The sequence below is a fragment of the Mixophyes fleayi genome, chromosome 1, assembly GCF_038048845.1.
Source record: "Mixophyes fleayi isolate aMixFle1 chromosome 1, aMixFle1.hap1, whole genome shotgun sequence".
Taxonomy (NCBI): Eukaryota; Metazoa; Chordata; class Amphibia; order Anura; family Limnodynastidae; genus Mixophyes; species Mixophyes fleayi.
Window position 1 is genome coordinate 359,515,081 of NC_134402.1, and position 15,954 is coordinate 359,531,034.

General features: G+C 38.5%; 1 protein-coding gene across 1 annotated transcript in view; it reads right to left on the reverse strand.

The window, feature by feature from the left end:
- CUX2 (cut like homeobox 2) overlaps positions 1–14,720 on the reverse strand; it is a 294,270-nt gene extending 279,550 nt beyond the window's left edge. The window contains exon 1 of the mRNA XM_075178474.1: positions 14,260–14,720. Coding sequence (XP_075034575.1) covers positions 14,260–14,322 — 63 coding nt within the window. The 5' untranslated portion in view covers positions 14,323–14,720. The remainder of the gene's footprint in view (positions 1–14,259) is intronic.
- Positions 14,721–15,954: the final 1,234 nt, after the last annotated feature.

Genomic DNA, 15,954 nt, shown 5'->3' on the forward strand with positions numbered 1-15,954 from the left:
ATATTTAGGTGTCTGTGCATGTCTGGATGAAATCCTGATAACAATAGAAGACAAGCTGCAAAGTATCACATCCAATGGTACAAATTAAATCCATCTGTCAGACTCTCACCTCCCCAATTAGGAGGACAAAAAAAAAAAAAAATGATAGAACAAAATAAAATTTAAATATATGGTCACTAAGTTTTTCTATTTATATTATTCCATCTTCTTATAAATATGCCACAGATTGTGATCTGGACTCCAACAAGAAAGTGACTGACATTAAAAACAAGTCAATGTTTAGAAGGCTATTTATCGTTTATATATATATAGTATCAATCCATTATTCTCAAGGCTCAGGTTAACCCAAAAATAAAAATGAGATCTATTTTTTTATCTCAGATAAACAACGTAACATACAACCTTTAACCTTTATTTTGCTCATTACAGTGAGCAACTCAGAGCACATTATGGCCAAATGATGCATCTTCCATTTGAATTGTCATCATTTAGTGTAAGCTAGCATAGACCACCATTATATGGTTTTCTCAATATTCCTTGAACAGAAAGATTTGTTTCATATTGCTAAGAAGACTGAAAAAAGCTAAACAGATTTGTGGTACACAAACATCACATTTATGAGGCTATAGATGGTAAAGGAGCAGAACAATCAAACAATTTTTTTTCTTTTTTTTTAGATGAAGAGCATTAAATTATTCCCTGTAGAGATTACTAATCTAACATCTAAATCCTTTATAACCAGCCAATCCCTATAGAGCAATTAAATTCTTCTCCCTTTAAAGCACTTCTTACTCAGTCTGGGGACCAAACCGGAAGGAAAATTAAAAAAAATAAAAAAAAAATATATAAATTCATTTGATAAATTAAACAGGGGCGAGAGAGAGAATAAAGCTTTGTTCTCAGTTTTTTTTTTTAATTATGGAATGCACAATGGCTGCATAATGTTTAATAAGAGCTATAAAAAATTCCTAACAGTATTACAGTACAACACAAAAGAAATAACCTGGTTACCATGAAAAATTGCATATTTAATTAAGAGCAGAGACTTTGAAACTACCTAGAGGATTTCGAAGTGTGGTAGCCTAAGGGGCTGAATTACATGCTTTGCAGTAATGCTAACGGAGTTGCTGCTTGCAGTCATTACCCCTTGCGTTCCCATTAAGTGGCATGCTCACATGACATTGGGATTGATGAATGAAAGGGCCTGGCACACAAGCAGCCACTTGGGTAGTTAAACAGAAGCACTACTATCCTGCTGGTACAAATCAGCTCCCATATTGCAAAAACTAATAATTAAAGAAAGTTGTTAATTAGCTGTTTTTATCTGAAGAGAACTAGCTGGAGATTTTCCAAGCCCTACTTCAATACCTTTTGCTTCTAAGCTACGTGACAATATCTTAGATTAAAAACCCTCCCTTGAGTTTCTCATCTTTATTAGAAAACCCGGCTGGGCTACAGTGTATGAAGATGTATTTACACTTTAAAGTGAAAGTCATCTGAAGGAGTTGATTAGAACTTGGAATTCAGCTTTAAATATGAGTATTCCAGGCTACACTATACAGAGAACACCGCCATCTTCTCCACATCCTGAATCATGGACATGAGTGACGGGATGTAGGCAAGATTCTCTGCAGTTGGGATTCATCCAACAAGGATCAATATGATAAGTGTCATGGAGGTCAATGGCAGTCACTATGTAATCACCATGCAAGGCACGTCATCTCAGTGTGATTAATCCAACTCAATAGACACTGTCAATGCCGCAAAATAATATTATTACACCACAGTGTGCTGAAAAAACACAAAGCCTTGTATCAATGTCTTGTGTTTCTTTTAAATTAATTTAAGTTTCATGCTGGGTGAAAAATATATGTATATATAATTTGAAATATTTGACAATAGGACAACTCTAGTTACATGGAGTTCTTTTTGGAGGTATAATAGTATAATAGGCCTTGAGGCGCTAACCCCCATCATATCTATACTGTTTTTTTACACATACTGTCTAGTAGAATATGCATATAGCAATAACCATTCCTGAAACTGTCCGCATCTCGGGGGGTTGGGGTGGGGACGGGGACACCATAATGAGTCCTCCACCTAACACCAGCCCTCTCTGCAGCTTTACATTGTGGCATTTGAAAAGAGCAGCAAATATATTAATGCTACTCCAACCCAATGACAGCCGTTGTGACAATGCAAAGGTTGTAGATAGAAATTACACTATGACCATCCATCTGATAATTGCAGGAGATTTAATAGACGGTTTAGTGTCACCCACTTTCTTCCTTTAGTCTTGTCTGTTGTTGAGAAGTTCTTTATGCACATTAACACTGGAAACTTTTAATTTAAACCAAAATGTATGCATATTCATGTGTCTAGTTCTCCAATACATTACTTAGTAAACCTAAAACGTAAAATTATATTTTATACAGAAGTCAAGAGCTCCATTTCTTTTTTGGTCTTGTGTACATCTAACATTTTGATATGAAAGAATATAGGTTTTCCAGGAAAACCCAAACACATGACTATATGTGTACACAATGTGGTTTATGAATTCACCGATACACTGATCAATAACTTCTATTGTATGGCGTACAATGCAGAGAAGAAACTTGTTACTGTTAAAAGTTTACAGAGTAAACAGAACCAAAAACTGCTTTTTGGGGGGCTAATCTTGTCTTTATTAAAAGTTCAAATAATTTTAATTTGTCTCACCGAACTATACTTCCATATTAGTTGGTAGAGATGCTAGAGCATTTCTAACCAGTTTGAAATTTGATTCTGTGCCCAAACACTGTAAAAACAGTTATGTATGAAATACAGGCCTCTTTCAATTTTAGGTTGTTTTTAACCCTGACTTGCCAAATTCTAGAAACATTATGTCATCTGTTTTGTCCACATGACTTGAAGGTAAACATGTCCCCCCCCCCCCCATTCATGCTGAAATTCATCATTCAGTTGAGGCATATCAAGGTAGTTTATAACTTTAGCACAAACTTTGTATTAGGAGCAGCAACTGTAATCCATACTTGCCGACTTTTACAGAGTGAAGTCTGGGGATAGAGGGTGTGACTGGTGGATGTGAGGGGCGGGGCGTGGTGTGGTCAATCGCATCATTTTGGCCCCGCCCCCTAAACGGGCCGTCATTTTGTCGCAGGAGGCAAGCCAAAATGATGCAATTCACAGCAAATCGCGTCATTATGGCTAACAAATTGCAGTATGCGGGAGACTTGCCTGCTCTCCCAGGAGTCCGGGACACCTGCCTGGATTTCGGGAGTCTCCCGGACATTCCGGGAGAGTCGGCAAGTATGCTGTAATCACATTCAGGTCATTAATGTATGTGTGCCCTCACCTTCCGAGCACCACATGTACAATAATTTCTCAAGCATCCAGCAAAAGTCCATTCATTTCAATGAAAGGTCATTTGAAACATTGGATTCCATTTTCAGACCTATTGACATGTGTTATACTAGCATTAGATGCTTGTACAGCACACCAAATGTGGGCAAAAAGCCTTAACGTATGGAAGAAATGCCTCACATTCATTTATTGCAGACTTTCTGCTACACGCTTATTAGAATTTCTCTTTGCCTCTTTGCACATTTAGCAGAAGCTTTTGAAGCAAACTGCTCATTTACCAGGCTGCAGTCATAAATCAGCAATGCACACAGCTACTTATATTTCTTCCACTTCTAATCTTTGGGTTAAACGTATGTTCATTTTCTTGTCCAGTATGCTAAAAATGTCTACCTTAGAACTTTTATTTTACTATTTACAGAGAAGAGGTAGGTAAAAATGCATTTTTGCAATGTATATACAACTCCCTTTCCAACTCGGAGACATACAAATATTTGGTGTGTAAATAAATAAAACGGCAGATTAACTGCAGGAATCAGTCTTAAAATAAATTCAGTTTATTTTACTCCACATATAAACCGTGAACTGTTTAAAAAAAAAAAAAAAAAAAAAAAGCACGGACCACAAATTCTATTCCTAATAAAACCACAAACTGTACCTGGAGCCCATCACATACATATGTGTCACTCCTGACTGAGCTTTCCATCTACTAAACATGTCACATTGAATGTACCTTAAAGCCCGGTCTTAGGTCAAGTAATGAACAACATGCACATACAAAAAAAAAAGCACAACTCTAGCAGTACCCTAGGAAGCCTTGCTATATTTCTAACACTGTTCTTCAGGGATCTCAGACATCAAGGCTTAATGTTATTTCTGCTTTGAACCTAATCACAGAATAATCCTGCTGGGATAGTCTTAAAACAATGCCTGTTAGTTACAGTTCCCAAAGGGATGGGACTTTATATCCAGTACAGATAGAATTGAAGGCCACCCCTATGCCCAATCAATGTTCCGTAACATTGACAGCTTTTCTACCTTTTATTAAATGTGACTTAAACTCTGCTAAGACATCCGTTCCAAATCCAAAAGGCAGGAAGAAAACACAACAATAGCATTTGGGCTTTGTATCAGAATGCATCCTGGGATTAAGAAATGAAAGAGGTTACACAGTCAACTAACAACGGGGATAGACAATGTCTTGTGTGCAACAAGGGTACAAATAAAAGGACTATCATTTCAGGTAATGGTGTATCATCATTATGACAAATCCGGAATTTCAGACTTCTGCAGGAAAGCTCCAGCTAGTTGAATTGATGGCTTATTTACTGCCATCATCTACATAAAGAGAAATTTTGACATACTGCTAAATGATAACACATTTAGATAAGTCAAGCTGTCATATCATTTAATGGATGTTAGAGCTGTTACACAGCAGATATTTAAAATTTATTCAATTCAGAGCATTGCAAGGTTATGATATTTTAATCACATTGCAGTTTTCATCTGAGCGGCAAACACTTTATACGGGAAGTAGATTACTGTACCCTTAATAAGAAACATTATCCAATAACCATTAGGATAACGTCCAGATACCCCATGCACAATCTTCTTCCAGTAAGTATTATCATGGTGCTACCTCCATAACACATGTGCTATTACCCAATTTAAACATGCCAGAACAGCCATAGTCTTCTATATTCCCCGAAGCTCTTCCGAGAAGAGGGATCATGGAACCGTGCTACCCAATTGGAAGACAACGGCACTTGTCCCTTTGAATAGGTTACACCAGTATTTCAACTTTTCCAAATGATGACACCATGATGAAAACACTGCTTTTTCTGAAATGCACTTTGAAAAAGGCTTCCAATGACTGTAACCCCAGAACATACATGCAGGGCCGGATTAAGAAATTGTAGGCTCTGGGACTACAGGTACTGGGAGGCCCCCAGCCGATATTACTGGTCCCCTCCTCATAATGACACACATGCCCCCCTCCCCTCAGCCTCAATGCATCAACTCCGCGTTCTGCTCCTCCTCTCCCCCCCCCATATATATAAAAATGCCACTTACCTACTTGCTGTGTTCTTCTGGTCCTCTCCCCTTTGCTCTAGCAGGCTCTGGGGGCACCTCTACTTCTTGCCCTGTCAGTGCAGGCACGGTGCGCAGTACGTTGCTTATTAAGGAGGTCTCGTAAGATTATGACATAAAGATGTCAGTCTCATAAGACCTCCTCAGTAAGCAGCTCACTGCGCACCACTCCCGCACTGACAGGGAAAGCAGGGCCGCTAATGGCATCAGATTTGCTATTAGTTTTTCTGCCTCTAGCCCCGACTGTCACTGTATGTGGCCATTCCCGTTAGACAGCTGACATTATGAAAAATAAAAAATTTAAAAAAATGATAGACCACAATAAAAATATTTCTTAGAGCGACCCAGCTGCCCAAGACCCCCGAGTTCTAGCTCCAAAAGCCCATTGAGTTAATCTGGCTCTGCATATATGTAATAATGAGGTCAGGTAGGGTGAGCTGGAGTGAGAGCTACCTTTCATTATTTCACCAAAACAGCATCTGTACACTACTCAATTATTACATATATTATAAAAAGTAGTAATCACCTATTTTATTGACTATACTTCTCAACATGGCAAATAAGTCTATAATTATTTTTAGAAATTCTACTCTAGTTTACTTTTGCGTACTGGATAGGATGGGGGCGAGAACACAGGAATGTAGGCAAGGTGGATGTAAACTGGAGAGCATATAGGTAAGTAACTTTCATACACCTATTTTTTTTTTAATTCTTGTCAATGCAGTTTGCGCAACCTTGTGTTATTTGCATGTTTATTTCCATTTTAGTGCAGTTGTCCGTGTGCTGTGTGTATCTGTGGTAGCATCACAGAGAGGGGGCAATTATTTAACAGACATGAAGTTACTCCTTAGCAGAGCAGGTGCTGACTGGCAATTTATTCTCAAATTACTTTGGTATATAGTTAATCGGGGTTAAATCTCCCAACATACATTCCATTTTTCAACCTCTCAAAAGTGTAGCGTTTGTACAGTATATGCCAAACAACTGGGAAAATGTAGCTGAATTCTATAAAATGATTGCCTAACAGGTTCATACATTGTAGAAAAAAATATAAAATGCACTCCTTAATTCATCGTTCAACATCTCCTCATGCTTCACTGGGCATACTAATGGTGCAATAAAATGACTAGAGAGCTCGTATTCTTGTTATTGTGCAATAGACATGGTAATCCAGATTCTGCAGGAATTAAGATGCCATGCATTTTATTCTCTATGCTGGTATCAACAGATCATTCATTGGTTATTGCTAGCCACATACAGAAGGCATGGAGCGCACACAGCAACTATACTAGCAAGGACATCTTTAGATTAGTCTTAATGAAAATCACTTTCAAACAGCTTCCACTAAAAAGGTTATACAAAGATCTTTGCACCCCCATAATCTCCAATTCACTGGTACGTATTTTGATTGGTACCCTGTCTACTTTAATGGAAACTGCTGTCTGATTGATACCAAAATCTATATGCCCTCTCATCTTCCTGAAGATTGAGTGGCCCTGACAAGATGCCCACATGCCCAGGACTTCATTACTAGAATGCAAATACAACCATTCATCAGTCATGATAATGCAAACTATTACAACTCACTGGGAGTAGTAAGTATTATCATGGGGTCCCCCCATAATCCCTGTACGGTTATCTCAATTTACACATGCCATAACCACAATTCTCTATATATCCCAAATTCCTGCAGATATATCAAAGTAATGCTGTTACCCGATAAAAGAATAAAACATGTCCAATTATATTACACAATTACTGCATCGTGGCCACACTGCAATTTTTCCAAGTGATAACACCCTATGAAAACACTTTTTTGTGAAATGCACCAGGTCCCAGTCACTGAAAGCCAAAGGAATGTGTAGCAGTTGTCACTCTGGTGGAAGCTTTGGTGCACTTCACATCACCTACCTTTAAGGTGCACTTGTGTCTGACTTCTCATGAACATCTCAGCATGTTTGATAACAAAAAATGTGTGTACTACAGCAAGAGTGGCGGTGTACAGGTACTAGGTGATGTAATAACGGATGCAAGACCATTTTACTCGAATAGAAATAAAGGAATTGTTTTATTTTTCTAAATGTCCAACACTTTACAGCGTAGCATAGTTCTTGGTTACTTGGTAATATTAAAAACGTTGCCAACACTGGATAAAGAAGCTGGTACTCTCGTTATTATGGGTCAGCCGTCCGGTCACATTTTTATTTTTTTTGGAAAATATCTTTTTTTATTGAAAAAAGTAAACCAATACCATACATATACAACATACAAAGTGTATCAAAGCGGTAAATGGAAAAAAACAGGAAAGAGCTACAGGATGTTACGGTGATGCAACAAACACTTTGGGGCATATTCAATTAGGATTTGCGCCTGTGACTTCGCGTGTAAAGTGTCATTACGGTACCGCAACATCTGTGATGTGGATTACATCTGTGATGTTAATTATGCGCATAAAGTGTAACAGAGTGTCTGGACTGTAGCTGTCAATATAGATATTATACAATATAAAATATTAAAGTTAAGTTGATATAAATCACAGAATATCATCCACTTTAAGGCAAGGACTAGCACAAGAGAACACAAATACAATAATAATCCAGGGAGGGAAACGAGGAGGGAGCGTGTGATGGGAGCGGGAAACAAAGGAAATGTGATGAATGATAACCCAGGGTCCAGGACAACATATAGATAGTCGTGGAGACTACGACCATGTTCAACCATCTCAGGTTGGTGTGGACTGTATGGAATTATATAGCAGAGTCAGTAAATTCTAACCAACTGCCTCATTTGGCGCAGTAGGCTTCAAATTTATTACAAGAGGTGAGGATAATGTCATCCACTTTTCCTAAAAGCCTTCCAGTCTCATGCCTAAACTCCCACCGGTCGGGTACCTCTCTCTCCCTTATCCCTTCTTCCCTCCGTCTCCGTTTCTCCCGTCTCTCCGTCTCACCCATGTGTCTGTCTTCCCGTCCCTTTAGATTGTACTCTCCTTTGAGCAGGGCTCTCCTACCTCCTGTTTCCATCACTTCTAACTGTGCTCTCCAGCTACTCAGCTCACCTCCTCTCGGTCCCTCTGTCTCCTCTCGCTTCTCTCCGCTCCCCTCAGTGACTCTCAACCTGTCATCCGTGCCCACCCTCTTGGGCCATAGTTACCTGCCTTTACTTACTTTTCCCCTCCCTCTCGTTAGCTGAGCCTGAGCCCCCAGAGATATAGTGCTTACTGTTACTTGTACTGTGCTGTTTCACCTTGTACTGTGTCATTGTTTGTCCTTGTACGGCGCTACGGATACCTTGTGGCGCTCTATAAATAAAAAATAATAATAATAATAATAAATTATTCTATCCTGACTAGCCATTCTGTTAATGTTGGAGGGGTATGAGACCACCAATGAACCGGGATAACTGCTTTTGCAGTGCAATTGAGTCGATTTAAAGGATACTGTTTTGTATTGGGATATTGGCATAGAGGTTCTATTAAGGAGCCAAAAATACAGACTCTCCAAAATTTTATTTCCCAGTATAGTCCTGGAATTAGAAATTACGACATTCCAAAAGTCAACACTTTATATTGAGTTTGTAGGACCATTACGCTAACCAAGGAAGCCTGGGATCTCGTTCCCAGTCTCTTGCAGCCTGCAATGAAATTACACAATCATAAATGTAGTGGGCATTATGTGGAGGTGTATTTGTGAAGACAGAAGTAATACATAGTGGCACATTCAATTACACATGAGGATCCTCCACAACATGTTCGGTGTTAAAATCTTTGCTTATTTGCTCAGACGTGTGAGCAAATATCATCATCATCATTTATTTAGCGCCAGCAGAGTCCGTAGTGCTTTACAATTGGGAACAAACAGTAATTAAACAATATTGGGTAATACATACAGAGAGGTAAGGGGGCCCTGCTGGCAAGCTTGAAATCTATGGGGCAAGCTTACAATCTATGGGATGGAAATATGAGTGAAGATTTCAGTACCTTAATTGGTGGTACTACACACATTAATGCCTCATGCGAGGTTTCGACCGGGCATTGCTTGTAATTGAATCTGCCCCATAGTGTAATATGTGACTTGTCTTCATAACACATCTTTAAAGTTTCATTGCTAAACATTACAAACCAATAAAATGAACACCAACAACCAAGTATATTAACTACACCAAATTAGGGTGACATGAATACACAGGACAGTAAAATGATGCAGCATTAGTAAAGCAATCCAGCAATCAAATTAAAGAAAGGTCCTGAATTATTCTGCAGAGAAATACAAATAGATAAAATGCTATATAGGGCAAATGAACATTGCAATGTAAAATATCCAATATGGGAAAAAAGAAAAAAAAAAAACACATTATTACACCTTGGTACTAAAACAGATCTATGCTGCCTAAAACAAAATAGGTTTAGAGGCGATTCTCCAGATGTTATGAAACTAGAAGTCCCAGCACACCCTGCCAGCCTTAGAGAAAGGGCTGCAGAACTGGATGCCAAGTGCACCTACAAAGCTATGCTATGGCTTGATAATCTTTGAGCACAAACAAGTGAAGAACGGAAAGCACAGCAGCAACGCCCAGAAATACAGATTCTTTAAAAGGATAACATATTTCTAGGTGATGCATGTCCAAACACACATTATCCACACCTTCATAACTGGGTTGATTTCACTATAAGGAAAATGGGTACAGTTGTTATAGCACTATCAGTGTAGAAAACAAGGAATCTAACAATGGGCAGACACATTAAAAAAGATAATGAATTCTTCAGTTTTGTTTATTTTCCTTGGGTCCAGCATTAACACTATCCGGCGGGTGTCTGGCACATGTCCACCTCTGCAAAGCTTGTACCCGCTTGCTCACACTGGCAGTGTGCTGCCCAGGGGACCCGCCAGATTATATGAGCGCTGGAACCTTGGTAATCTTTTGGGACCTGGTTTTTATTATATTCCACCCAAAAAACGAAATGCTTTGTATTACGATATCCCCTTAGTAAAGGATTGTGTTATGACTTTACAGGTGAATTCTGCTTAATGTTATCATGCAATGGGAATAGCTGGTCCCTTATATTTAGCGGGTAGCTAATTTACCGAAAGCTATTATTTTTAATTTATTCATTTATTTTAAATCCCAGAGTATTGTGGGTTAATAATATGTGGCTACCCAAAAAGCTTTTTGCTAAATTCAACACTTTTCATTCAATTTATTTCATTTTGAAGAATAAGCCGGCCAGACTTACCTAGAGCACTTTGCAATGCCCTAAACAGGGAATGGGTGTCCCTAATCCACACTATTATGCTACACGGTTGTAGCAATCTTTATTTTAAAAGGACATTGTCACTTTCACTTTTGGTGCTATGAAATCTATTAGAATATAACAGACAATCTCCAATACAATATGGTCACTTAAAGCATTAGTTTAAAAGAAAATGTAATGTCTATGGAGAAAGAAATATTGTTTAGTTCAGTTGCTCTGGGTAACAGATACTACTATGCAGAAAACGGTTATTGGGATTAGCAGAAGTTCTAAGTAGTGGTATTTCTGGGGTCATAATACTAAAAAACAAAGTCACATTTATTAGGCAACTAAGCTTTACTACAGATAGAGATGCGCAAACATTTTGATACAAAATTCAATAAAAATTCACCAAAGACCCCAAAATCCTGTTTAAGATGACCGTCGGCCTGTTTAAGCATTCAACGACCAACACTGACAAACCCTGGAATCCTGTTTATGTGACCTGCCCAACAAATGACTAAATCTGCCTTATTCAACCATAATGTGCATGGCCAAATTAAGTCCAGTTGTACTATTCAGCAATCACAGCAACAAGCAGACGTACACAAGTCACCATATGTGTGGCTGTTTTTACTTGTGGGTTAGTTGTGTTTGATTTAGCATACAGATTCCAAAAGATTTCACTAAGGATGGACAACAAAAATGTTTCATTGGTCAGTCGCAGAAAATCTTTCAAATTTGGAAGTGTCCTTATAAACTAGAGATAGAGATACTTAGGATGTGTGTCATTTACATCTCTACGTTTTCTACAGAAAGAGCGTGTTACACCAATGTTGCTTCTGAAAACTGGAATCGCAGCAGTAATTTTGAAAGCAAGTAAACATTCTCCCACACAGATCATAACTGTAAAGTGATGATGTAGGTTTCAGACTTAGTTTATAACAAAACCACTATATCTTTTTCTTATAAACAACACAGATACATCAGCAAAATGCTTTCAAGTTGGAAGATGAGAAATTATAAAAAATTAAAAAAATCCTAAAACCTTTAATGTATTATTGCAGAACAGAGAAAGCAATTTGGTCTATAAAAAGAACTGGCGTGTTCTGTCCCTTTCCAAACCATTTGTATGTTTCCGATTTCCTAGAGGGATAAGCTTGTTTAATATCCATGTAAATGAGCAGCTAGACAGCAGTTTGAGATTAAACAAAGCAAGTAATTTTTTTCACTCTCTAGTATATGCACAAGCCCCTGTTTGATGTTATGGGGTGGATGTATACAATGTGCATTAAGCAAACATACACTGAAGCTTTGCCATCAGGTCAGCTGTCTTTTTATACGTTAGAACAAAAGGCTTATTGGTAATTTCACAGACCAATACCGCTACAGCTGCACGCATAATTAGGTGACCCGAAGAGAACTGGAAGGGGTCATTTTAATCTAATAAAATGTATAGCTCTAGGAAGCTTAAAAACAGAGGCAGCCAATCACAGCACTAAAAGCGCACAGACTAAAGGTTAGAGCACTGAATATTACTTGCTTAATGAAAGTGTTGTTAACTGACATTCAGGGATGAATGAATCCAAATACCAGGGCAAGTTGAAATCCTCCAGACCTGAATAACAATAGGAGGATCGCAGCCAGCCCTGAGCACATCTAAACCTGCTTTTGCTTTCGCACATATCTGTTTGCCATGCTCTTGTCATTCCTTATGTTACAGAACATCAATCATAAATAAAGAGTCACTGCCCTGAGAATGCCCAGGTCTGATTTACAAACATTAGCAGGGAATACAGTTCCATTTCCGATCACAGCCAACTGGGTGGTGAGAAGACAGTTAAAAACCATGCCATTCCCTGCAACGATTACGTTATGTCTATATATTATATGCCTGAGCTTATAAGTAAGATTTGAACTGAAATCTCCACTGATTCTAAACTAATTATTTTAGTATATGAAAATGACACATACAGAATATATATACATATACACACACAATAATTCAATTATTCAACACAACTTAGTACAGTTCTAGATAAATTGTCTTCATTAGGGATGACCGAAAAAAAATATAAGGACAAAGATAAAGGTTAGCATATTTGAAATTATTACATGTATAATAGAACAATAAGAATATTAGAAATTCCAACATATATGCAATACAATTTACATTATAAAGTAAAGGAAATGTGAAGATGAATTTATATAGTTTAAATAATTTAAGTACTTCAAATAATTATCAAGTATATTTTAATTTTGCACATATTGTGTGTGTGTGGAAGCAATAACTAAAGTTCAACAACCACAGTATATTAAGTTAATGCAAATTGCAAAGCATGGTACTGTACTGTTGCAGCCTGGGTTCTTAACACACTACCCATAATTACAGTAACTTCAGTATTCACTTGCAAAACACAGATTCTAGCAACACAATAGATGCTCTAGGAGTGAAGGCGTTAAACTGGGAACCCTTCATGTGAAAGCCAGCTTCAGTAGCAAGATGTCACAGTGGCTGATTCAGAGGCTATGTGCACAGACCCTTTTCATAATGTCTGGAACTGGCCACACAAAGTTGAAACAATAAAACGAGTTTGGTCTGCAAATTGGCTGCTTTTTGATTGTTTTTTTTTTTTTTGCAGAGAAAGTGGGCTCAATAAAAGTGAGTGTGCATTATAAATAGTCATGATCTATAGGGTTATGCAGATTCTTTTGGCAATGAACTATTACCTATTCTGATGCAGCATGACATCACTGCCACTAACAGCCATCAGCTATTACCAAAAGCCAAAATCTTAATATGGTCAATATCAAAGATTTTACATAAAGATAACCAAGTTCAGCTATACTAGTACTGCAAAGGCTCAAGTGTAAGGGTCATCCGTGTAGCCCAAGACCGACCAGACATATTCTTTACAAAGTGAGTTTCACTACTATACACAATTTACCCCACGTAACGTCCACAGTACCATAAAAAAAAAAAAAAAACACTCATTAAAAGTGAGTCATTGAGCAGAAGAGCCTCTCTTACACGGACCTCTGCCAGACCATTTCCTCCAACATGATCCCAGCCATTAAAAAGTGTTACCCTATATCGATGACAACTTACAGCATGGGTCTTTCATACAGCAAAGGCAATACGAACCACACAGCTTTTTAATATCGGATGTTTTATACACAGGTATTAAGTATCGTTGTCTGGTGCAGCGGTCACTGGTTGGCCAGGCAGGAGGACAGAGTGCCCCTCACTCAGGACATGTCAAAGACCCCACGTATGGAGTCATCTATTCAGTGCTATGAGCTCCATGAAACTCCTGTGCTTTCCCCCATAGACCCCCATCTGCCTGGCCAGCTCTGCCAGACACACAGAGCTCTATGGCTGCACACTGAGCTCTATGGAGGCTGATCAATGACTGAACTGAACAAAGGCAGAGAGAGGATCAATTCCTAATATACTATCAATCCAACAGTTTCCCCCCTCCCCTTACACCAACGCCCCTCCAGCCCGGGTCCCCGCTCTGACAGCCCCCCCCCCCCTCACCCCACAACCCCCAAAAGCCAAAGCCTCGGTCACCCACCTGCAGCCGCCGCAGATCAAACCTCTTCCAATATTGAAACATTGATCCCACATTGGCGGCCATCTTGGGGGATATTGAAGCGATATTGTCTGTGTTGGGATTTTTTTTTTTTTTTCCTCTCCCACCTCACACAGGCTGGACTCAATCTCCGGGCTGGACCAGTCTCTTCTCTCCCCCTCTTCACTTAATTCCTTTTTAGCCAAATCAAAACCACCCAGTCGGAGGAGTGCATGCTTTGTAATCCCCAAAGTGCAGCAGCGTTCTCCTCAAGTCTCCGGGTCACCCCGGGACTGATTTGCGTGAACTTGAATCTTTTTCCGCAAAACTTATCGATAGTGACGTCACGTGCGGATCGATACACCCTGGGAGAGTGGGAGGGAATGTGCAATTCAATTAACATGTGTGGTTTGAGATGCTGTGTGAATAAGTGCTCCCCTCCCTCCCTTGCTGTCTGGTGGTATAGACGGCATATACTGAGCAGGGCAGCCTGTGCATGGGGTGTACACAGGGTTTGTAGTAATAACGATGTGAAATGGAGCTTGCATCAAGTTCAGGTTCAGATTTGGGAAGTTCACTGGATGCATCTGTGTGTGCGTATGTGTTTTTAGATCTATTTATATAACTGAATATACACCAATTAATTGGATGGTATTTGTTCAGTGTAATGCAAGATTTATAAATATGTTGGTGAAGTAAAGATAATATTTATATATGAACGGTATTGTGTACTGTACATTGGATATGGACATGGGGAAGCTATGTGCTTGATGATATGTACACAATTATGTAATTTAAAGTTGATTTTGAAATGAAGGTTAGTGATTGCTAGGGCTATATGTGCACAGTATATAGTACATATACAGTAAAAAGTGTATTATGCATGATTGTATACTATCAAGGCCATTTGTGTGTACAATTGAATGCAGACTGTTGGTAACTGTGGTGTGAATTTGTGTATGGTAATAATAAATATTTTTCTCTGTGGGCTGTGTGTTTATGTATTTGATTATTAACCTTTTATTTGTACAGCTTCATCATCTTGGTACAGCAGAATCATAAATCAATATATCTGGATTGGTACATTAAGTGAAAAAGAAGGGAATGAAACAAAAGGAGCCAGTTCTTGTCAGAATAAAGGACCAGACGCAAATATGTCCCACAAATATGACCACAAGTATTTTCTCAAGTGCTCAATAATCCTGTATTGACCGGCCACAAATATATTTTGGAAGCTAGAATGAAATAAAGTCCAGTGAAGATATGATGTAGTGCTATGAGCAGAAAGAAGAGATGTTGCCAAGCGAGGACATCAGTGATAGAAGATGGGGTATTCAAATGAGCTGAACCCAAGGTTCTCTGTGGTATGCGAACCCCAATGGATGCATCAGCTGGATCTAAGGGATACTTCAGTTTTACTATTAACGCAACATAACATTGCATTTATTAGTAAATATTAAATATACAGAACCAATAAGAAAGTGTATTTTAAAAACATTTAAATGCATAAGGAATAATTGGTATAAATGGTATTTACTCTGATTAGTGGGTACGTAATAATAATAAATACATGGAAACACATTAAGGGGTACTTAGTATGCGGCCCTTAGCTCCTTCCTGCTATATTGTCAGACTTGTTTGTTATAGCTTGTAACACTTGTTTGCCTGCTGATATGTTATTACAAATAATTGTCTCCT